Source organism: Balaenoptera ricei, chromosome 18 (genome assembly GCF_028023285.1).
Source record: "Balaenoptera ricei isolate mBalRic1 chromosome 18, mBalRic1.hap2, whole genome shotgun sequence".
Taxonomy (NCBI): domain Eukaryota; kingdom Metazoa; phylum Chordata; class Mammalia; order Artiodactyla; family Balaenopteridae; genus Balaenoptera; species Balaenoptera ricei.
In genome coordinates this window covers 19,391,304-19,417,328 of record NC_082656.1, presented here as the reverse complement: position 1 = coordinate 19,417,328, position 26,025 = coordinate 19,391,304, and the positions used below count along the sequence as shown (strand labels likewise).

Genomic DNA, 26,025 nt, shown 5'->3' with positions numbered 1-26,025 from the left:
TGTTCCTCAAATGAGTGACTGATTCTTTAAATACCAATTCTATAATTAAGATTTATACCTCAAATTTACTTTCGGTATTTCAAATGTAGAATATGAAGACAAAACTCCTTGATAAAGTAGAGTCTTAAGTTCCTTTTAATGTATGGATATAATACATATATTTTCATACATTGTTTTGGTAAACTAGCTACTTGGTTGATATTTTCTTAGAAAAGATCATTTCTAAGTTCAGAACCAATCATTAGGATGCTGGAAAGCTGTTTTCCACACCTCGAAACTTTTTCCGTCTTACTTCTTTTCCTTTGAGGGAAGTTAATATGGAAAGGAAGATTAGATAAATCATCTACTCTTTTATAAAGATGTTAAAAACAGTGGGCACAGTGTCTGCAGGGGGGAGGGGGGTTGTATTGTCACTCTAAGGAAACAAAAAGTGAATTCTCAGAGTTCCATAAATACAGGTTTTCTGGGGAAAGGGGAAAGAGAAAACCTTCTAAATGTATAATTTACTTTAAAGTGCAGTGCTAACAGAGGAAAATAACATTAGTACCCTTTCTGTCCCTGTAGTTAAGATTTACCCAGGATTTAAAGTTCTGGATGAGAAAACTAATATTTATCTGTTATGTATTACTTTGTGAAGAATCTTATAAAACTTTTGACTCATCTTCCTGTTGACAAGCGGGCAACAAAAATTTCTCCAGTGAGCACAGTAATAACAACTATCTGATGACTATTTTGCTTGTATTTTAAAAATAGCATCCATGCTTTGAGATCTTGCTTACAGATATTTAAGCCGAGGAAAGTTCTGAGAAATCTGTTACAAACTCACTGCCCCTTTCTTCCATATCGTTAAGTTGTTAGTTGCTTTCCAACTCAAAAATATATGTTTAGAGTGCTTAATGTATTTGTTTTTTCTGAAGAATATCAAATAAAGGCACTTCAGCATCAATTGAAGAAAACATGTTTACAACATATATACTTCTCTTGGGATATAAAGAACTATGCTTAATTTCGTCACTAGTTTTTTTTTTTTTTTTTAAGGATTTATTTTGCTTTAGGTTTATCTAAAGGAAGTTATAGCTCTCTAAAGAAAATTCCCCACTGTTATTTTTTTGAAAACAGGTTTGCTTATTTAGCTTACTTACTTACTATAATTTATTTGAAGTCATTGCAGCTCAAATCCAGAGAACAGCAAAAATCAAATTTAAATCTTTAAAACAAAGAGTGTTTGTCCAAAGTTGTATTCAGGACTTGAAAGATTGAAAATGTAAAAATCAGATATGTTGAATGCTAAATTTAATTATGTCTTTCTTCTCAAGTAAAAAGAATATTTTTTTAGCTAACTTTGGAAAACTGCTTGAATTTGGAAAAAATGTGTTGGAAAATGAAAAAGTTTCAGTGTAATTGGCGCTTTATATCTAAATTATAGCTCAAAGCAATACCTTTTTTATGTTTAGTGAAGTGAAAATGTAATTGTACTTAGTTATTTGGCCCTGCAGTTTTGCTTCTTTTTATGGAAGGAACTATGTCCTTACTTCATAGATTATTTTGACATACAGTAACATTTTGCCTACTTGAAATAATATATTCAGCTATTCAGTGGCTTCAGTGGTCAAAAGATATATATTGATCACTTTCTAAGTGCCAAGTATTACAGCTCACTATCTAGGTTGCTTCTCTGATCTAAAATACTTAAAATACAAGTTATTTATTGTGACATAAATATACCTTTACAGTGTACCTGTAATAGTTTTTTTTTTTTAATTTACTTAGCAAAATAACATTTTGTTAGTTTCCTCCTTCTCAGTTTTTGTGGCATATATCATTTTTAAATTGGCTGCTGTTAAATGCAGAAAATGGATCAAAAGAGTAATTTTAAAACATACTATACTGTGTGGATAGCATCTGCTTTTTACGAATTGCATACAAAGACAAAATCCTAAATATTATCTCTAAGTGTGACTGCTTGAGAGCCTCAAATAGTGTCAGTATGTCATTCTACAGGACACTTACATTCTTTACTGTTTTTTGAAAAATACTGTAAAAACGCTTATTGAATATTTCAAATTACTCTTTCTCATTTATGTTGTTATAGTTTAAGAAACATGATTAGTAGATTCAATTCAGATTGAAATCAAAATTAGATATATACTGAATAAAAGTATTAAACACTTAAATGAAACTTTTAATATTTGTTAATTATCCAGTATAAAATTACTAAGACATTCAAAGACCATACAGATGGTCACCACATGACTTACATCATAGTTACTTTTAGAGTTTGAACAACTTTAGGGATTTTTTTTTTTTTTTTTAATGAAGAGGAAGGTATAAGTCAAAATGGCTCAGAAACATAAAATGGAGTATATACAAGAGTAGAATACATTTTAATGCTTAACACATCGAATACATTTTTTTAAAACTAAAAACTTTAAAATGTCCACATGTTTATTTTCTTTCAGAGGTGGAGAAATAGTTGTCCAAGAAAACACTTTTCACAGTTGAAGGAACTTGGAGGTTCTGTCCCAGTGAAGTCCCGGTGGTTTTATTTAAGGCAGCTTATATTGTAGATTCGTTGTCAAATATCTTATTTTTTAAGGTCTGTAGGTTATGTTGAATAAAGTTCTCTGTGCCTTGAACTTCAGAGAATCTGGAGTCGCTTCTCCTGGTAGACCAGTTTTTCATTTTTATTGAATTCTGAATCGTGTCTGACGTGAAGTAGTAAACTATAGGGTCAAAGCAACAGTTTAAAACAGCAATGCAGAGAGTGATTGGGTACATGGTCCTTACCGCTGTTGCTGCTGAGCAATTAACAAACGTCTGTGTTCTCATAAGAGAATATAAAATAAGGTTGATGTTGTAAGGCACGAAACAGAAACAGAATATGACCAAATGTACAAAAATCATTCTTAAAACCTTAGTTTTGTTTATTTTGCTTCTACTTAATGTAAGAGGTTTATTTAAAGTTCTTAGCACCATACTAGAACAAGTTACGTTTAAAATTAGAGGAATAAAAAATCCCACTATTTCGATGAAAATTACAATCCTTGAGAGATATGTTTTCCATGTGGCTTCTGGGAAATTTTCAAAGCAGGCTTCTGAGGTATTGTTACCCTGAGAGTGGGTAGACTGAAAAAAAACTGCTGGTGCACTTCCTCCCATCACAGTTAACCATACAGCAATGCAAACGATTTTTGCATTTCGTTTGGTTCTTAGAGTCTTTGACTTAAACGGGTAGACGATTGCCAGAAATCGGTCGGCACTAATACAGGTTAAGAACAGAATGCTTCCGTACATGTTGGTATAAAACAGCATCACTGAAATTTTACAAAGTAAATCTCCAAATGGCCAATTCCGTGTTGCAAAGTAAAATATCCTGAAGGGTAAAGTAAAAACGAAAAGCAAGTCTGACATTGCCAAGTTAATCATATATGTTGTTGTTTCATTTCGCACTTTGAGAGTGCAGATGAAAATGTATATGGCAACACAGTTGGATATTAACCCAAGCACAAACACCATACTAAACATGCACCCGTACAAAGTGTACTTAAAGGAGTCATCATAGACGCAGTGGGAGCTGTTATTGCTTACCATTATAAAGGCACGTCCAGTTTACAGTGTTGAAGTCCTTTGGTCAGCTGCAGTCTCCTTTGGTATTCAGATTGTGACCCCTTTATAACCTCCAATGTATTTGCAAATCCTTTGGATCTTTGCGTGATTTTATAGATATTTCTTTTTCCTCCAAAAGAGACATGAAATTTGTTGCTGTAAAGTTTCCACTTGGTTCTTCAATAAGAAAATATTTTCATTTTCAAATCTCCAGAAAATCCGTGATTCCAGGGCTATGTTTAAAAAACGCAGTCAGTGAAGCCAACCCATTGGATTATAAATTTTAAATAAAAGCTGTGTTCTGAGATGGAAGAAAACTACTCGTCTGGTAAACTTCTGTTTCAGTTGTTAAGATGAATATTCCAAAATGAAAGTTTCTTTATGCTCCAGAATGTTTAAGCTAAAGTTAGCAATCTTATTTTGCTTTTCAACGCAAAGTTTCAGAGACTTAAACATTCCCAGTTCGGTCTCGTTTACTTCTTGCTCCTTCTAAATGAAGTTTTCCTCTTCCGTATTCCTGCAGTGGATCCCAGATGGTGGTAAGCAGAGGAGTCTTTCAAAGGTTCCGAAATAAATTCCTAAGCGTGTTAGCTCTTGCTGAATCGAGGCCTTTTCCTCGGTTACCAGCTGTATTGTGAGATGGGCTTTCTCTGAAGAGAAAAAGAAAGCCGTGCTAGATTTGTAATATGACATCACAGGAAGAAGAGGCTGGACTTGGACAAAGAAAGGTTTCAGCCCAGTTTGTTTGCAGTTCCTTTAATCTGATAACGTGTCTGCTGGGAATACACCTAGGAGGCTTGCAAGGGGCCACTGACTGTTTAGCTGAGCAGTCTGCCCATTACCTCTTTTTATGCAGAAATGCCTCTGGAATGTTGGCCACCTCTCAGGGAGTTTTCTTTCTTTTCTTTTTTTTTTTTTTTCTTTTTATTCTTTCTTTCTTTTTGGTAGTAGTAATTGAGAGAGGACAAAAATCAGTATGTGATTGCTTTTGTGTTTGGGATATGACTTTTTTTTGGAACTAAAATATGTATGTGTATTTATAAACTGAAATTGTTAGTGATATCTTAATATGACATTTAAAAAATCTGTTTACTGACTGTAAAAGAGAGAAATTGAATCTTTAGTTATAAAAAGGATTTCAGTTGAGAGACCAAGTTTTGCCACTCTTGGCTTCTGTTTTCCATAATTGCTCCTCAAGATTTAATTTAATTCCCATCATTGTGAGTGGCTCCAATCCTGGATCTCTTTACTTTTTGATAAACAATTTTCTCACATTCTTACCTCTTTCCTATAAAATTAAATTAATATTTTATAGCACTTCCAATTTTTTAAATCACTTCCACCAAAGAATAAATTTTATTTTATTTTTTTATAAATTTATTTATTTATTTATTTTTGGCTGCGTTGGGTCTTCATTGCTGTGCGCAGGCTTTCTCTAGTTGCGGCGAGTTGGGGGCTACTCTTCATCATGGTGCGCGTGCTTCTCATTGCGGTGGCTTCTCTTGTTGCGGAGCATGGGCTCTAGGCGTGCGGGCTTCAGTAGTTGTGGCGCATGGGCTCAGTAGTTGTGGCTCGCGGGCTCTAGAGCACAGACTCAGTGGTTGTGGCGCATGGGCTTAGTTGCTCCGCGGCATGTGGGATCTTCCCGGACCAGGGCTTGAACCCATGTCTCCTGCATTGGCAGGCGGATCAAAGAATAAATTTTAAAATGTTTGTGTTTGGTGTGGTATTAATCTTACAGAACAAAATTGTGTCTTTTTAAACAAAAAATTTTTTTCCCTAAATTCATTGAAATAAATTTTGGAAAATAAAAGTTATACTACTTGGCTAAGTTTTAGGTTTGGAATTTTAATTCCCTCCAGCCCTCCCTTTACCCCTCTTAATATGACATTAACTATGTATTGGAATATGGGTCAGATTTTGTTTTCATTTAAAAGCTCATGTGAGTGGTTTCTTTCTATATATTTAAAGTATACTCATTTTTTAAAGCCCAAAGAAATCAGAAGAAAGTATGTGTGGGAAAGGGGTAGTTGAATGTAAATGTTATTTCCTCAGGAATTGAGGATGTCACAATCTGTGGACACATACATGTTTCTTTTGTTTTAAATTACCATTTTTCAGAAAAGGCTATATCCAGTTGTGGTTTACTGTTATTATTTTCTAGTTTGGTTTCATTTGGGCTGAAGCCCTTACTTTCGGATATCAATTAAGGAAATTTGAGAATTTAAGAGCAATTTATTTTTCTTTCATAAATTACTTAGCTAATTTAAAACTAATATTTTTCAGTAACGTGTTTTGTGCTGATTTTGTACCTTTTTAATTTGGGCTTCACTCTCATGCTTAGCAACTTTTGTTGTTTGTTGATGAATCCCCCCTGAATTATAATCTATTTTTGTTGTTTTGACTAGGAAATTTACCTATAATCAAGTGACACAAAAAAATATGAGTATTACTTACAACCAATAAACTTAAAACCTTAAAGGGCTGAATTTCTTTGTATCACGTTGGTATGGAAAAGAGGTAGTGTGTGTTGATATAAGAAGACAGGTGGAAACCTAGCGTGAACAGTAATGATGAGAGTAGTTAATGAGCTTGTGTTCTCACGGAGAAAAATTTCTGTTATAGTTTCTCAGTAATCGACTTTCAGATTGATAATCTCTTCTCTAGTCATCATTAAATAATGAAATTTAAGCAGTTATATGCCCTGACTTTGTTTACTTTTACCTTCATTTTGAATATGGCATTGTCCCATAAAACGTACTAATTCTACATTGGAATATTCTTCCACATATTGATGATGTCATTCACTTGACTTAATACTCACTTAACTGTTCATTTGTAGTTTTTTCATGTTTGAGTTACTGGTGCTTAAAAATAGATAGATCACTGTTCATTGAATTAAACTTTTTGTTATTATCAGTATATTAGTATATGTTTGTATTTCCAGTTTTACAAAATGCTTGACCCTTAGTGGATACTCACATGTTTGCTGAGGCATGAATTATACTGATAAACTGGAATTTTATTGAGAGTTGTTTCTACTGAGGAAGAGCAATAGCAGAAGGGTTATCTGTTTTAACAGGAAGAAGATCATTGAATGCTAGATTTTATTGATTGATTGATTGATTGCTGTGTTGGGTCTTCGTTTCTGTGCTAGGGCTTTCTCCAGTTGCGGCGAGCGGGGGCCACTCTTCATCGCGGTGCGCGGGCCTCTCACTATTGTGGCCTCTCTTGTTGCGGAGCACAGGCTCCAGACACACAGGCTCAGCAATTGTGGCTCATGGGCCTAGTTGCTCCGTGGCATGTGGGATCTTCCCAGACGAGGGCTCGAACCTGTGTCCCCTGCACTGGCAGGCAGACTCTCAACCACTGCGCCACCAGGGAAGCCCTGAATGCTAGATTTTTCAAGACATTTAATTTGACTTCTAATTACGGAGCCAAAGTGAAATTAGATACCTTTAAAATTCCTTAGGTTAAGATTTGAGAATCGTAGAGTAACTACTTACAAAAGGGAGTTAAATGAATCCAAGGACTCAAGGATATTTAATAGTTGCTTTTGTATTTGATAGAGGCCAAACCAGTTTAGTGTGAGATTTGTATACTTCTAAAAGTTAAGTCTGGGAATCAGTTGGTTTCTTGAATGAGTTTTTTTAGGGGGTGAAATAACTACAGCTGATTTGAAATTTAATGAGTCTCATTATATAACTCATCACTTTGCAGATTTTTATTACATCAAGAAGCCAGGTCAATAACCAGCTAGCCTGTAAAGTACATGTGTTATTCATCACTATAGTAATGGTATAGTTGTGTTTTAGTTGTATAACTAATTTTTGTGTGTAAAAAATTTTGTGTGTAAAAAAAACTGTTAACTATTATAAGTTTAAGGATTTGAGTAACTTCTGAGTTCTTATCTAAAGTTCTGCTACAACTGTGGCTTTGAGAAGGCAAGAAATCTGACTTTTTCATACCTGATTGAAAATAGGCTTTGGTTTGCCATACAGAGTGAAGTAAGTCAGAAAGAGAAACACATATACTGTATGCTAACACATATATATGGAATCTAAAAAAAAAAAAAAGTGGTTCTGAAGAACCTAGGGGCAGGACAGGAATAAAGATGCAGACGTAGAGAATGGACTTGAGGACATGGGGAGTGGGAAGGGTAAGCTGGGACAAAGTGAGAGAGTGGTATGGACATATATACACTACCAAATGTAAAATAGGTAGCTAGTGGGAAACAGCCGCATAGCACAGGGAGATCAGCTCGGTGCTTTGTGACCACCTAGAGGGGTGGGAAGGAGACGCAAGAGGGAGGGGATATGGGGATATATGTATACGTATGGCTGATTCACTTGGATATAAAGCAGAAACTAACACACCATTGTAAAGCAATTATATTCCAATAAAGATGTTAAAAAAAAAAAAATAAAACATGGGCAATTTTGCATCCAAAAAAACAAAACAAAACAAAATAGGCTTTGCTGAACACCCGTTATAAACAAATAATGTGTAAAGTGGGCTCCTCAGCCATTCTTCCTTTCTATTCTTTTTCATATTGGTTATTTCTAGCCTTGATAGTAATACCAGTTTTATTTTGTCCCTTTTTTATTCTCTCTGCTATCTTTTTAGACTAACCCTGTCGCTCTTATCTATATAGTTGTTATGGTGTCTTATCTTGTCTTACTTCTAGTCCCACCAGTTTCCCCTGCCAGACAGACACAGATCAAGTCATGAATGAATCAACTATTTATTGATTTATACCTTTCTTGCTTCCAAAAAGGATTTAAAGCAGATTATAATTTTAAAACTATCCAAACTGATGGAACTAAATATTTAAGATTTTTATTTTATAGAAATTATACCTACATTTAAGAAGTTTAAAAAGAAAGTCAGTGTGGAACAGTTAAAGTTTTTAAATGTGAGAAATGTGAGGAAAATTATTCTAAATATTAGTCATATCCATTATCCTAAAACTTATTCATTTTGAATGTAATAAATGTTTGCAAAAAGCAATAAATAAAAATCTTAAAACACAAATTCATTAACACATTAGTAAAAGAATAAAAGTCAGTACAACATGGGAAAGAGAAGGGTGGGAGGAGCAGTGTGAGAAGGGCAGAAAAATCTAGGCTGAGGGGAGCTGCTGCATTTGACACAAGGCAGAAAAGGAAAATATAGTAGATTATGTAGTTTTCATTTAATGAAAGAAAATGTTCCAGGGTGTCAAGGGAAAAACTTTGCTTTATCTCAGAAATATATTGTGAATCTTTACACATGAACCACAGCAGATTGTGTTCTAATGGTAGAACGTGTGCCATTTCTTGTTGGCCCTCAATTTAGGAAAAGCACCCAATGTCAAATTGTGGTTCTGGGAAAATGTATTATTTGTTGGAAGATTAAAATAGTCCAAATATATGTGGTAGTTTGGTTTATGCTGAAGCAAATTTGACAATATAGTGCAAAGGATCTCACCTGATGACCTTAAAATTGCTGAAACCCCTGTTGTATACATTCTCCTGGGGACAGGTCTTATGGCTTTGATTAGATTCTCAAACAAGATTATGACTAAGAACAGGTAAGAAACCACAGTCTAAAGAAATGAAGGATTAGCAAATCCTGTAGGCTATTCCACTGAGGTATCTGGAAATCTGAAACATTTTGAAAGTTTTTTTCTATGGACAGCTTAAAAGGAATCTCAAACTATTAGTTGCTAATGCAGATTCTTTATAAATGAAGTTAAGATGTGTGTATGTAGGCAATTAAATGTTAATGTGTATTTATTAATTAATTAATTTATTTGGTTATTCTGTCCTTTTCTTTTTACTTTTTCTTTTTAATTTATTTATTTTATTTATTTATATTTGGCTGCGTTGGGCCTTCGTTGCTACGCGTGGTCTTTCTCTAGTTGCGGCGAGCGGGGGTTACTCTTCGTTGCAGTGCTCGGGCTTCTCATTGCAGTGGCTTCTCTTGTTGTGGAGCATGGCCTGTAGGCACACGGGCTTCAGTAGTTGTGGCACGCATGCTCAGTAGTTGTGGCTCGCGGGCTCTAGAGTGCAGGCTCAGTAGTTGTGGCGCACGGGCTTAGTTGCTCCGTAGCATGTGGGATCTTCCCGGACCAGGGCTTGAACCCGTGTCCCCTGCATTGGCAGACGGATTCTTAACCACTGCGCCACCAGGGAAGTCTTCTATTTTTATTTTAAATAGGAAAGTAAGAAAGTGTTGTGTTAAGAGCAGAAGCAGAGAATCAGAGAAGCTTAATATGCATTCACTTGACCTTTCTAGGGTTCTAGCTTCTTGGCTGTACAGTGAGGGAGTTGGACTGTTCAAAGGTGCTTTCCTGTTTGTATATCTGACTCCAGTTCTTTGAATGCTTAAGCTTTTAGGTTGGGTTTTTTCACTCTTAGGTATAACAAATCAAGAAGTCACTTTTCATTCTTTATATTTAAGGATTTCTAGTTTTGAAACCAGTTTGTATATGTACAAGAATTATTCTTTGCTTAAGCCAGAAGTCTCATTGTATAAGAAGAACTTTGTTAATATTTTATCATGGTGTCAAGATTAAACATTAAAAAAAAGCCCTTCCTTTATATTTCTATAGCATTCTTCTCTAAAAGACCTTTCTTTTCCAAAACACAAACAAGATACTATGTTCTTTTACTATAAAATCGATCAAAGAGGAATTGTTCAAAACTTAAAGTATCCTCTCATTAAAAGTTTTGATGGCTATAATTGGAGTTGTACCTAAAATAACGTTGAGAATATGAGATACGCAAAAAAATTGGATGAGAAAGTATGTGAAATAAATATGTTCAAGTTTAAAAGAAAGTGTGGAACAGTGAAATTTTTAAATGTAAGAAAAATATTCTAAATTTATTTTATTCATTTTGAATGCAGCAAATGTTTGCCTTGATGAGAAGTGTTTCTTCAGGGCCTTTTTCCATCTCAAATTTATACCTATGAAAACAGTTTTCTCATTTTGGATTTTTCTGAAGCCTGTTAATGATAAATTTTCTATTTAGATTTAGAAACAAAACTTTCTCAGCTTGAGAAAATATTTATAATTTATCTTGATAGAATATGTTTATTTTATATAAAAAGATCTTTTAGCCTAACAGGAAAATTTATTAAATTCTAGACAAACTTAGTATTACTATACTGATACCGTTTGAAAATGATTTACCTTTCTGTCATTACTGCAAACACTTAACACTTTATGTTACTCTTTACTGGAGCATGAGTCATCTGCCCAAGTTCAAAGCATTGAATCAGCTTGTAGGGTTCGGTAGGAGTAGAAGAAAGATTTAAAAGGTAATGGATAATGGTTTATAGCAAAGTAAAAGTGCACGGGAATGATGGTTGTAGCAGGTTCAAGCAAAGAGATAAAGGAAATTAAGAGAAGAAGGAATGTGGTTTAAGACTTAAAACTTGAGTAAGCATGTTTATCACTGTCAGCACTTGAGTTGTCCCTTCCTCCTTTTTTCCTGTCTCTTCCTGCTCCCCATTCCTTCATCTGCCCCTCTTAAAATCTTATCCCATTTTTCTGTGGAGACCTTTCAATCTCATCAGTTCCTTTTCTGTACTCCCACAGTACTTAGTTAAAATGTCTCACTTTTAAGACATATTCATGCAGTCAGTTAGGGTTAAAAAACAAAGAAATAATTGCAGTACAGCTAACAATATATGTTTGTACAGCATGGAGATGAGAGTCAACCAAGTCAATTAAAAGGTCTTCAGAGCAGATGATGTCTAGAGAAGGCTAGCCTTTAAAGTTGAATAAAAGTTTCCAGTTTCAAGTCTTAAAGACTAGAGCTGTGCCTGGTAATAATGTCGGTATAGTCCCACTAGTATAGTCCTGTCTTTCTCAACCTTAAACACAGAAGATGATTTGAGTGACTGTCTCCTCAATTCTCTCAAGGATACCTCATAACTAGTTTCACTCTAAATTCCTAGAAGAGGAGTGAATATATACATTTGATTCAATTTCTTTTTTTCCTTTTTTTTTTTTTTAACAAGTGACAGATTTTTAAGATCTAGTTCCGTGAACACTATTGCAAATACATTTAAAAGCAGAAACACATCTGAGTTTAAGCATTTTTGTAGATGTTTTGCTTTTAACCCAGCCAGAATTCAGAGAAGAAGATTGACTCTTTAACAGATATTAATACCCAAAGGCATATGGAAGAATTAATCAGTAAGATTCTAAGCCACTAGTAATCCATTTCCAGAACAAAATTTCCATGATCACTTCTTTTTATTGGTTTTGCCAGTGTGTTCATTTTAATCAACTGATTTCACACTCTTGGAAATTTTGAGGATTTCCTATCAATGCCAGATGTTACCAGTGCTGCCTCAGAAAGGTTACAAACAAAGCCCGGAAGGACTGACTCTACAAAAGGGCCCCCTTTAAAGCCAAGCCTTTTGTTGTTCTTGTTTTTAGCTAAACAGAAGTGGACTGTTTCAGGCTGACCAAAAAAAAAAAAAAAAGAAATTGCTGGCTTGTTGTCCTGGTTAAATGGTTAGGTAAATAGGATAAGCACATTTAAGTTATTTTTCCTGCTTATGTTATCTTTATCTTTGGTATGCCGATATTTATTTGTTTATTCAAGAGCAAATATTTACTGAGTGCCAGCTGTGTGCCAAGTGCTCTTCTAGGTGATAGATGTATAGCAGCAAATGAAACAGAATTCCTGAGCTTATATTTTATTTTGGAGAGAGAGGCAATCAATAAACAAGCAGTTATACAGTTGGCCGTATGGTGATAAGTTCTCTGAAGAAAAATACATTCAGGAGGAAAAAGGAGGTATTCTATATAGGGAGTTCTAGGAAGGGCCTGTTGATAAGGGGACACTTGAAGAAAGACTTGAAAGAAGTGAAGGAATAAATCATGTGGGTATCTCAGAGAATTAACCTTTAACTGTTAAACAGTCTTATAAAAGGCTCTCCTCAATCTGTATTTCCAGCCTCATCTTCCATCACTTCACTCACCAGGTTCATGTACCCAAGATTTTCATGGCAATTGGAAATCTCTAAATAGTATTTCAATTTGATAAAATTCCGCATGTCGGTTTCTGATTTTTGTTTTGCATGACACATCATAAACTGGGAGTTTTGTTTTGGTTTGGTTTCGGCTACTTGACAGTGTTCTTCAAGCTGAATACTTCTAGGAAACTTACTATCTTAAATTAAAAGGAGCCCCAGGTCAATAGCTGCATTTCAAGTCAGATCCCACCCTGACTTCTGTGTCCCTGTGCAATTATTAGGTTTGTCTTTTTCTCTTGATGTTTTGGCTAGTACCCTATTACCTCAAGGGACTGAATTTTCTTCTGCTGAGTTCAGTTTCCCAATAGCAGTGACATCTGACAGCCTATATTAACTTGTTGATACAACTGCCAGTTAAAAAATGTCACTCGCCACCAGGTTCTACAAGAATTAAGTCCTTGGCCACTGTAGTTGTTGACCTTTAGCACCCCCTGAAAGGAGTTCAGGGCAGAATGAGGCACTCTGTGCTCTGGGAAAACTGGCAGAACAGTCCTTCAGATAGATATTTTCAGGGGAAATTTTTTATGAACCTGGATTCTTGCATCTTTCCATACTTAGAAAAGCACTGAAACCATTAACTAAGATATGTGCTCCTCATGACTAGCAGCAACCTTCTACCAAAATGTGTGCTTGGTTGCAAGTACCACCTTCGCCAAAATCACATATATACTGACCTCTCCCCTTACCTCTTCAGAACAGTTTCACGCAACTGAGGGGTTATCTCCTGGGCTATAGTCGTCAGTAAGACACTGAATAAACTTGACTCACAGCTTTTACGTTGTACGTTTGTTTTTTTGTTTGTTGTGGGTTTTTTTGGTTTTATTTTGAAGTAGACACAACTAGGTCAGCTTTCTTTACTTCTGTTAATTATCTATCCTACATCTGGTTGAATGGACATCTAGGACCTTAAAGGTTGTTCTATCCCACTTGTCTTTTTTCCTTGATAACATGGTATCCTAAGTTTGGGTCTACCTTCAGATTGTTGTCACCATGTCTGTCCTTCACAGAGCCAACTCCTGGCCTTACTCTCATTTTCTGACATATGACCATTATCCAGCCCTACTCGTACCTGGAACCATGACCAGTTTTCTCTGACTCAACTCCATTACTTTCTAAGCACATGTGACATCATTCCATGAGCTTTGTTTTTTAAATTTTTTTTTAGGAATAAATTGTTTATTTATATTGTAGGAGAGATATTATTAAGGCTCTTAAAGAGCAATAATAAGAGAAATAGAATAAAATTAGCAGTAAAAAGATAATATAACTCTACTACTGTAATAAATCAGCTGTTTATAATTTTCCAGACTAAAAAACTTTTTAAATTGAGATACAATTGACAGATAACATTATATTAGTTTTGGGTGTACAACATAATGATTCAGTATTTGTATATATTGTGAAATGGTCACCACAATAAATCTGATTAACATTCATCACCACACATAATTATAATTTTTTTTCTTGTGATGAGAACATTTTTAATCTTTTAGCAACTTTCAGATATGCACTATGGTGTTATTAACTGTAGTCACCGTGCTGTATCTTACATCCATGACTTATTTATTTTATAACTAGAAGTTTGTACTTTTTGACCCCCTTCACCCTTTTTGCCCACCCTCCGCCCCCTGCCTCTGGCAACCCTCAATCTATTCTCTGCGTCTACAAGCTCGTTTTCTTTTTTTTTAACCCACATATAAGTGAGGTTGTCCCTTGGTGTCTGCAGGGGATTGGCTCCAGGATCCCTGCAGATACTAAAATCCGTGGATGCTCAAGTCCCTTATATAAAATGGCATAGCCCAATCAGCCGTTTATATCCATAGGTTCCACCTCCCACAATATGGAAGGCCAACTCTATTTATCTTTGTCTGACTTATTTTACTTAGCATAATGCCCTCAACTAAGAGACACCTGCAGCCTGACCTGGGGACAGTGTGCAGATTCACATAACCACCATCATAGACAAGATACTGAACAGCTGCATCATAGAAGGAAATACAGTCCCATCTCTCCAGCCCCACTATGCGTGTCCTAACCCCTGGCCACTATTATTCTGCCCTTTATTTCTAAAATTTTGTTATTTCAAAATATTATATAAATGAAATCAAATAGGATTATCTTTCTTCTCACTCAGCCAAATTCTCTGGAGATTTAAGATACTGCATGTATCAATAGTTCATACCTTTTTATTGCTGACTAATATTTCATAGTACGAATGTACTACAGTTTCTTTAACCATACACATATTGAAGAATATTTTTGACTATCACAAGTAAAGCTGCCATAAACATTTGTGTACAGGTTTTATATAAGCATGAGTTTTCATTATTCTGGGATAAGTGCCCAAAGAGTGCAATTGCAGAGTCATGTGGTTATTGTGTTTTATTTTGTGAGACTGCCAGATATTTTCCAGAGTGGTTGTACCATTTTGAATTCCCATCAGCAATGTATGGGTGATCCAGTTTCTCTGCATCCTTGCCATTGTTTGGGATTGCCACTATTTTTTCTTTTAGCCATTCTGATCATGTGAGGATAGTTCATTGAGGTTATAATTTACATTGCCCATCAGGATGATGGCTAATGGTATTGAATATCTTCTTCTGTTTACTTGTGATCTGTATTTCCTCTCTGGTGAAATGTCTCTTCATGTCTTTGCCCATTTTCTAATTGTATTGTTTGTGGGGTTTTTACCATTGAGTTTTGAGAGTTCTTTATATATTCTAGATACTAGTCTTTTGTTGGATATGTGGCTTGTAAATAATTTCTCCTAGTCTCTAGCTTCTTTTTTCATCCTTTTCACATGTCTTTCTCATGGCAAAAGTTTTAAATTTTGATGAACTCCTGTTTATCAGTTTTTTATTTTATGGATCATGCTTTTGGTGTCAAGTCTAAGGACTCTAGATCCCCAAGATTTTCCCCTATGTTTTAAAAGTTTTATAGCTTCACATTTAATATTTAAGTCCATGATCCATTTCCAATTTATTTTTGTACAAGGTTTGAGATTTAGGTCAAGGTTCATTCTTTTTCCATTGATTTGCTTTTGCACCTTCATCAAAAGGGAATAAAGAACAGATGGAACAAATAGATGTAGGATTTAAAGTAACCATGTCAATAACTACATTAAAGGTAAATAGCCTAAACCCCAATTAAAAGGCAGAGATTGTCTGAGTGGATAAAAAAGGAAGACCCAACTCTATGCTATCTACAAGAAACCAGTTTTAAATATAAAGGCATAAATATGTTAAAAGTAAAAGCATGAATCAAAAGGTTAGGTGCCTGGATGGAACTGAGGGTAATTCTAAGATTTGTACTGTGGGTGATTAGGTGATTGATTAACAGTTAACCAAAGAGGATATTGAAGGAGTCATAGCTGATTGGTGATGAGGATAATAAGTTCATGTTAATGTTTGAACTTGTTAATATTTGAGATGTTTGCCACATATACGTGTAGAGATCCAAGGTATCTAGTTGGAAATACTGGATCTGGAATTTGCAAGAATAGTTTTAGTCAGAAAGGTAGATTTAGGAATAAGTAGAGATGTAACTAAAGCCATGATAGTGGCTCAGCCAGCATATATATTGGCAAAAGGATCCTGAGAAATATCAATATTAAAGAAGTAGTGAAGTTGAATGGGAAAGAACTGTCAGAAAAGTCAAGGCCTGCCCAAAATTTTATGTTTTGTATTCTAGTTTCCTTTTGCAAGGTAGAATGGTCTTATAATGATTTGGCTTACGATAGTACAAAAACATTTCCTGTAATGTAAGGCCAATAATATTTCTTAAAATACCCAGAAAACAATAGCAATTCCTGTCTTCCACTTCCCCTATTGTTAATTTTTCTACTAGCACTGGAGAACTCTTACGTACTTGGATAATCAGAATCTCTTTTAGGAACACCTTGACCTGATAGCCTTTAAGTCCTTTACTCTCTGGAGAAGTTCACATTTGCTTTAGATGTATGTTAATATGAAAGATCATGTAGAGTAGACTTATAACTTTTTCTATCCATATTACTTGCTGACAGAGAGAGTCTGGTTTCCTTCACATGATTAAATGGCAAAATAGAGTGGAATGTCCAGAGAGTGATTATGCTGAGAGTTAATTTAAGTAGATCAGTAATGACATAAGACAGCTTGCCTGAGACCAAGAGTAAACTTCTGTCTGAGTCCTGAATGTGAACAGTGCTATAGATATAAATGCATAAATTTTCAGAAGTCAAATAGTCCATTAAATACTTTCTTTAGATTAAAAAAAAAATCAGATTCTGTATTAGTTATCTATTGCTGTGTAAGAAATTACCCCAAACCTTAACAGTTTAGTAAAACAACTAATGTTTTGCTTCGCACATAATTTCTGAAGGTTGGGAATCTGGGAGTGGTTTAGCTATGTGGTTTTGGCTCCAGTTCTCTCAGGAAAGTTCCTCAAGTTGTCAACAAAGGCTGCAGTCAGCTTAAATCCTTCCTGGAATTCGAGAATCTGCTACCAAGTTCACTCCCACGGTTGTTGGCAGCCCTCATTCCTTCACTGGTTGTTGGCCAGAGGCTTCATTTGTTTGCCACATAGACCTCTCCATAGGGTTGCTTACTCCAAGGCAGCTGCTTTCGCCTAGAGCAAGAAGAGATCCGAGAGAAAGAGAGAGAGAGAGAGAGAGCGAGCACGCGAGCACGCACCTAAGACGGAAACTGCAGGTTTTTTATAAGCTAATCTCAGAACTGACATGCTGTCACTTCTGCTATATGCCAATGACCACACAGACTAACCCTAAGACAGTGTATAAGGGTGTAAATACCCAGTGGCAGGAATTATAGGGGTTATTTTGGAGGCCAGGTGCCACAGTTGATATTTAGTGTCAGTTAGAAATCAAATCTTATCATCCACTTTCTTCTTTGTGCTTTGCTGTGTTTAATTAAACCTATGGTATGGTTATGTCATATAACATTCTAGAAATATTTATTGAGTGTCCACTATATGCTTGGCACTGGGTTTTGTTTTTGTTTTTATTTGCTGCATTGCGTCTTTGTTGCTGCACGCGGGCTTTCTCTAGTTGTGGTGAGCAGGGGGGCTACTCTTCGTTGCAGTGCGCATGCTTCTCGTTGCGGTGGCTTCTCTTGTTGTGGAGCACGGGCTCTAGGCGTGTGGGCTTCAGTAGTTGTGGCTCACAGGCTTAGTTGCTCCACAGCATGTGGGATCTTCCCAGACCAGGGATGGAACCCGTGTCCCCTGCATTGGCAGGCGGATTCTTAACCACTGTGTCACTAAGGAAGTCGCCGGCACTGGGCTTTTATTTTAAGAACTCTCTAAAAGTCCCGTCTGGAGAAGAGGTTAGACTTGGGGTATATTTTGAAGTTGGAGCCAATATGACTTGCATGGATTGGACAGTGGAGAGTGAGACAAAGAATAATAAACATGATTCTTTTTTGCTTTGGGCAACTGTATATAAGAAGTGTTAATGATACGGGAAAAACTGAGGAGGAGTGGAAATTTTTTGGTGGTAGAGGACGATTACAGTTCATTTCAAATGAACATGTTGAATAAGGTGGAAGAGAACAGATGCTTCTGAAGTGACCCTATCAGTAGCTGGCAACTGGAGGGTTGTTTACCTTTATGTTCCTACTTCCTAGTAAAGCTCCTGTTACAGAATAGACATATGACGAATAATGGGTGGATGGATGCATGGATAACCAGGCATTATTGTCATTAGCATCTCCACTTTACAGTTGAGAAAAGTGAATCATAACAAGGTTAAGCAACTTTCTCCAGGGTCATGCGGCCAGTAAGTGGTCAGGACTTGAACCCTTGTGGTGTGGCTCCAGAGTCTGTGTTTCTGTCCACTGCACCATACTTCTTCTCATTATTATTATCATGGCATAATCATTATCATAAACCTATATCTATATATCTCTGTGACCAATTGGGTTGGGGGAGATGGAGTAATAAAAGTGATACTTGAGTGAAACATGAAGACTGTTGGTGAACAAAATGCCACCTTCATCCTTGGAAGAGGAATTCACTTTGGTATAATCCTATTGTGCTAATTTAAAGCATAACCAGGTAAACCATCTATGGGTTAAACCATATCTGAAGAGAAAGTAACATACCTGATTAATAGCATACCTAAATCCTATTAAAGGCTCAGGTTTACTTGCGTATCTTTGTGAGTCTCAAGGTCTCCTGAAATGTCTTTGTTTGAGAAACGAGTGGGATTAGGCGACTCCTGCTGAATATATGTGAATTTGTTCCATTTATCCCATATGTAAAGATATTCAGTTTGTCAATGACTAGAAAATGTAAAACACTGAGTATGACATACATGCATTAGCTGGTGTTAATTGTTAGCATTATTTTACGCAGATGAAAGCCATTACTTAGATTGAACTTCAGAGTGCTCCTAATGAATAGAGGAAAGAATGCCTTGACAATAGGAATTAGTACATTATGGTGGTTGTAGAATAAATCAGTATTGTTTATTTTTTAAAGACTTTGTTTAACTTAGTTTATTGTGGTTTTAGTTATACAGAAGTTTTCAGGTTCTGTATAGTCAGATTGCTTCATCTTTTCCTTTATGACTTCTGGGTTATGGTCAAACCTAAAAAGTCCTTTCCTTTCAAGAAGTTATAGAAACTTACACAAGCCTCTTAGATAGCCTCATCCACCAGAGGGCAGACAGCAGAAGCAAGAAGAACTACAATCCTGCAGCCTGTGGAACAAAAACCACATTCACAGAAAGACAGACAAGATGAAAAGGCGGAGGGCATTATACCAGATGAAGGAACAAGATAAAACCCGAGAAAAACAACTAAATGAAATGGAGATAGGCAACCTTCCAGAAAAAGAATTCAGAATAATGATAGTGAAGATGATCCAGGACCTCGGAAAAAGAATGGAGGCAAAGATCGAGAAGATGCAAGAAATGTTTAACAAAGACCTAGAAGAATTAAAGAACAAACAAACAGAGATGAAAAATACAATAACTGAAATGAAAACTACACTAGAAGGAATCAATAGCAGAATAACTGAGGCAGAAGAACGGATAAGTGACCTGGAACACAGAATGGTGGAATTCACTGCTGTGGAACAGAATAAAGAAAAAAGAATGAAAAGAAATGAAGACAGCCTAAGAGACCTCTGGGACACCACTAAATGCAACAACATTTGCATTATAGGGGTCCCAGAAGGAGAAGAGAGAGAGAAAGGACCAGAGGAAATATTTGAAGAGATTATAGTCAAAAACTTCCCTAACATGGGAAAGGAAATAGCCCCCCAAGTCCAGGAAGCGCAGCGAGTCCCATACAGGATAAACCCAAGGAGAAACACGCTGAGACACATAGTAATCAAATTGGCAAAAATTAAAGACAAAGAAAACTTATTGAAAGCAGCATGGGAAAAATGACAAATAACATACAAGGGAGCTCCCATAAGGTTAACAGCTGATTTCTCAGCAGAAACTCTACAAGCCAGAAGGGAGTGGCATGATATACTTAAAGTGATGAAAGGGAAGAACCTGCAACCAAGATTACTCTACCCGGCAAGGATCTCATTCAGATTCGTTGGAGAAATCAAAAGCTTTACAGACAAGCAAAAGCTAAGAGAATTCAGCACCACCAAACCAGCTCTACAACAAATGCTAAAGGAACTTCTGTAAGTGGGAAACACAAGAGAAGAAAAGGACCTACAAAAACAAACCCAAAACAATTAAGAAAATGGGACTAGGAACATACATATTGATAATTACCTTAAACGTGAATGGATTAAATGCTCCAACCAAAAGACACAGGCTTGCTGAATGGATACAAAAACAAGGCCCATCTATATGCTGTCTACAAGAGACCCACTTCAGACCTAGGGACACATACAGACTGAAAGTGAGGGGATGGAAAAAGATATTCCATGCAGATGGAAATCAAAAGAAAGCTGGAGTAGCAATACTCATATCAGATAAAATAGACTTTAAAATAAAGAATGTTGCAAGAGACAAGCAAGGACACTACATAATGATCAGGGGGTCAATCCACGGAGAAGATATAACAATTATAAATATATATGCACCCAACATAGGAGCACCTCAATACATAAGGCAACTGCTAACAGCTATAAAAGAGGAAATTGACAGTAACACAATAATAGTGGGGGACTTTAACACCGCACTTACACCAATGGACAGATCATCCAAAATGAAAATAAATAAGGAAACAGAAGCTTTAAATGACACAATAGACCAGATAGATTTAATTGATATTTATAGGACATTCCATCCAAAAACAGCAGATTACACTTTCTTCTCAAGTGCGCACAGAACATTCTCCAGGATAGATCACATCTTGGGTCACAAATCAAGCCTCAGTAAATTTAAGAAAATTGAAATCATATCAAGCATCTTTTCTGACCACAACGCTATGAGATTAGAAATGAATTACAGGGAAATAAAACGTAAAAAACACAAACACATGGAGGCTAAACAATACGTTACTAAATAACCAAGAGATCACTGAAGAAATCAAAGAGGAAATCAAAAAGTACCTAGAGACAAATGACAATGAAAACACGATGACCCAAAACCTATGGGATGCAGCAAAAGCAGTTCTAAGAGGGAAGTTTATAGCTATACAAGCCTACCTCAAGAAACAAGAAAAATCTCAAATAAACAATCTAACCTTACACCTAAAGGAACTAGAGAAAGAAGAACAAACAAAACCCAAAGTTAGCAGAAGGAAAGAAATCATAAAGATCAGAGCGGAAATAAATGAAATAGAAACAAAGAAAACAGTAGCAAAGATCAATAAAACTAAAAGCTGGTTCTTTGAGAAGATAAACAAAATTGATAAACTATTAGCCAGACTCATCAAGAAAAAGAGGGAGAGGACTCAAATCAATAAAATTAGAAATGAAAAAGGAGAAGTTACAACAGCCACTGCAGAAATACAAAGCATCCTAAGAGATTACTACAAGCAACTCTATGCCAATAAAATGGACAACCTGGAAGAAATGGACAAATTCTTACAAAGGTATAACCTTCCAAGACTGAACCAGGAAGAAATAGAAAATATGAACAGACCAATCACAAGTAATGAAATTGAAACTGTGATTAAAAATCTTCCAACAAACAAAAGTCCAGGACCAGATGGCTTCACAGGTGAATTCTATCAAACATTTAGAGAAGAGCTAACACCCATCCTTCTCAAACTCTTCCAGAAAATTTCAGAGGAAGGAACACTCCCAGACTCATTCTTTGAGGCCACCATCACCCTGATACCAAAACCAGACAGAGATACTACAAAAAAAGAAAATTACAGACCAATATCACTGATGAATATAGATGCAAAAATCCTCAACAAAATACTAGCAAACAGAATCCAACAACACATTAAAAGGATCATACACCATGATCAAGTGGTATTTATCCCAGGGATGCAAGGATTCTTCAATATACGCAAATCAATGTGATACACCATATTAACAAATTGATGAATAAAAACCATATGATCATCTCAATAGATGCAGAAAAGGCTTTTGACAAAATTCAACACCCATTTATGATAAAAACTCTCCAGAAAGTGGGCGTAGAGGGAACCTACCTCAACATAATAAAGGCCATATATGACAAACCCACAGCAAACATCATTCTCAATGGTGAAAAACTGAAAGCATTTCCTCTAAGATCAGGAACAAGACAAGGATGTCCACTCTCACCACTATTATTCAACATAGTTTTGGAAGTCCTAGCCACGGCAATCAGAGAAGAGAAAGAAGTAAAAGGAATACAAATTGGAAAAGAAGAAGTAAAACTGTCACTGTTTGCAGATGACATGATACTATACACAGAGAATCCTAAAGATGCCACCAGAAAACTACTAGAGCTAATCAATGAATTTGGTAAAGATGCAGGATACCAAATTAATGCACAGAAATCTCTTGCATTCCTATACACTAATGATGAAAAATCTGAAAGACAAATTAAGGAAACACTCCCATTTACCACTGCAACGAAAAGAATAAAGTACCTAGGAATAAACCTATCTAGGGAGACAAAAGACCTGTATGCAGAAAACTATAAGGCACTGATGAAAGCAATTAAAGATGATACCCACAGATGGAGAGATATACCATGTTCTTGGATTGGAAGAATCAATATTGTGAAAATGACTATACTACCCAAAGCAATCTACCGATTCAATGCAATCCCTATCAAATTACCAATGGCATTTTTTACGGAACTAGAACAAATCATCTTAAAATTTGTATGGAGACACAAAAGACCTCGAATAGCCAAAGCAGTCTTGAGGAAAAAAAACGGAGCTGGAGGAATCAGACTCCCTGACTTCAGACTATACTACAAAGCTACAGTAATCAAGACAATATGGTACTGGCACAAAAACAGAAACATTGATCAATGGAACAAGATAGAAAGCCCAGAGGTAAACCCACGCACCTATGGTCAACTAATCTATGACAAAGGAGGCAAGGATATACAATGGAGAAAAGACAGTCTCTTCAATAAGTGGTGCTGGGAAAACTGGACAGCTACATGTAAAAGAATGAAATTAGAACACTCCCTGACACCATACACAAAAATAGACTCAAAATGGATTCGAGACCTAAATGTAAGACCGGACACTATAAAACTCTCAGAGGAAAACATAGGAAGAACACTCTTTGGCATAAATCACAGCAAGATCTTTTTTGATCCACCTCCTAGAGTAATGGAAATAAAAACAAAAATAAACAAATGGGACCTAATGAAACTTCAAAGCTTTTGCACAGCAAAGGAAACCATAAACAAGACGAAAAGACAACCCTCAGAATGGGAGAAAATATTTGCAAACGAATCATCAGACAAAGGATTAATCTCCAAAATATATAAACAGCTCATTCAGCTCAATATTAAAGAAACAAACAACCCAATCCTAAAATGGGCAGAAGACCTAAATAGACATTTCTCCAAAGAAGACATACATATGGCCAAGAAGCACATGAAAAGCTGCTCAACATCACTAATTATTAGAGAAATGCAAATCAAAACTACAATGAGGTATCACCTCACACCAGTTAGAATGGGCATCATCAGAAAATCTACAAACAACAAATGCTGGAGAGGGTGTGGAGAAAAGGGAACCCTCTTGCACTGTTGGTGGGAATGTAAATTGATACAGCCACTATGGAGAACAGTATGGAGGTTCCCTAAAAAACTAAAAAGAGAATTAGTATATGATCTAGCAATCCCACTACTGGGCATATATCCAGAGAAAACCATAATTCAAAAAGACACATGCACCCCAATGCTCATTGCAGCACTATTTACAATAGCTAGGTCATGGAAGCAACCTAAATGCCCATCGACTGACGAATGGATAAAGAAGATGTGGCCCATATATACAATGGAATATTACTCAGCCATAAAAAGGAACGAAATTGAGTCATTTGTTGAGACGTGGATGGATCTAGAGACTGTCATACAGAGTGAAGTAAGTCAGAAAGAGAAAAACAAATATCGTATATTAACGCATGTATGTGGAACCTAGAAAAATGGTACAAATGAACTGGTTTGCAGGGCAGAAGTTGAGACACAGATGTAGAGAAGAAACGTATGGACACCAAGGGGGGAAAGCCGTGGGGGGGGGGGGGATGATGGTGTGCTGAAATGGGCAATTGGGATTGACAAGTATACACTGATGTGTATAAAATTGGTGACTACTAAGAACCTGCTGTATAAAAAAATAAATAACATGAAAAAATTTAAAAATAAAGAAGAAGTTATAAAGAAGGGGGTGAAGGGATGAAAAGAAAATAAAAAGGTAACTGTGTGAGGTAATGAATGCTAATGTAGCTTGATTGTGGTGATCATTTCACAATGTATGAAGCCATCACGTTGTGCACCTTAAATATATATGATTTTTGTCAATTATACTTCAATAAAGGTGAAAAAAGATTTTTTTAAAAGTTATAAAGATATTCTCGTATACTTCTAATACTTTCTCAATTTTGTTTTTTAACATAAGTAATTGATTTTCTATATATTATGAAAGTGTAATAATTTTTTTCAAATTGCTAGCTAATTTTTCACTTTTTATTGAATAGACTATCTTCATATTTTTACAAAATCTACTTATACTCTACAGTGTTTTGTATTTTTATTTACGGATACACCGCTTTTTCTTTTGAAATAAACCTAGCATCTTGGCCCTCTGTCTGTTTTCTTGCCCTTTAGTTCAAGTACTAAAAGAATAGAATATATATGGCCCCCATTTTTATGGACTTGCAAGCTTCCACCTCCAGAAAGTTACAATTTTTGAATCAAGGTTTTTAATGGTTCTTACTGCTGGTCTTACTTTTTTGTAAATGATATTTTAAAAATTATGCTTTTAAACTTTTTGCTTGGTATATAGAAATATAATTATTTTTCACATTGAGTTCATAACAGTACAGAAACCTTGCTCATCTCTCTTATTCTAATAATTTCACTGTAGATCCTTTTGAATTTTCTTTATCAGCAGATAAATCATTTGTGAATAGTGGTATTTTTGTTCTTTCTTCCTTTCCAGTCTTTTTTCTTTGACTTATTGAGCAGACTGGAACTTTAAGTATAATGCTGAATAGAAAGCAGGATAATGGGACAACCTTCTCTTATCTCCGATTTTTTAAGGGGAATGCTCTTAACGTTTCACCACTACATATAATGTTTGCTGTGGTTTTTCTGTTTATTTGTAGATGTCATTTATAAAATTTGGAGTACCCTTCTGTTCCTGGTTTAGTAAGAGTTTTCTTTCTTTTTTTTTTAATGACAAATGGGTTTTTAAATGAGAACTTTTTCTGCATCGATTTTGACAAGATTTTTCACCTTAGATTTATTAGTGAGGTGAATTGCATTATAGATTTTCTAACGTTGAACTAATTTTGCAACCTGGATAAACTCAACTTGGTAAATGATGTATTCTTTTTAACACTGCTGTTGTGGGTTGCTAATATTTCTTGTTCAGAATTTTTATCTCTCTGTTCATGAGCAAGGATGGGCTATAATTTACCTTTTTGTGACAGTTTTTAGTATCAGTGTTGTACTAGCCTCATAAAATGAGATAGAGAATGTTTTTACTTCTTCCATTCTCTGAAGAGTTGGAGCAAAAGTAGAATTATCTATTCCTTGAATATTTGGTGGAATTCACTGGTAAAACCAGCGGTGCTTGATGTTTTCTTTGTGGGGAGACTTTTAATTACTGATCCAAATTCTTTAATAGTTTATAGGACTGTTGAGGTTTATTTATTTCTTATTGAGTTTGGTTAATTTATATTTTGAGGAATTTTCTATTTGGTCTAAGTTTTCCTATGAATTGACATAAAATTTTTCACAACAGTCCCCTATTATCTTTCTAATCTTCGTAATGGTGGCCCCAG

General features: G+C 35.6%; 2 protein-coding genes across 7 annotated transcripts in view; one reads left to right on the top strand and one right to left on the bottom strand.

The window, feature by feature from the left end:
• RB1 (RB transcriptional corepressor 1) overlaps positions 1 to 26,025 on the top strand; it is a 131,003-nt gene that overhangs the window by 82,286 nt on the left and 22,692 nt on the right. The window lies entirely within an intron of this gene.
• LPAR6 (lysophosphatidic acid receptor 6) lies at positions 2,357 to 4,346 on the bottom strand. Its single transcript, XM_059902706.1, has one exon. It carries the CDS (start codon positions 3,589 to 3,591, stop codon positions 2,557 to 2,559), a length of 1,035 nt encoding a protein of 344 aa, XP_059758689.1. The 5' UTR covers positions 3,592 to 4,346; the 3' UTR covers positions 2,357 to 2,556.

Coding starts and splice junctions, on each gene's coding strand:
- LPAR6 (XM_059902706.1), bottom strand. CDS start 3,591: ATGGTAAGCAATAACAGCTCCCACTGCGTCTATGATGACTCCTTTAAG.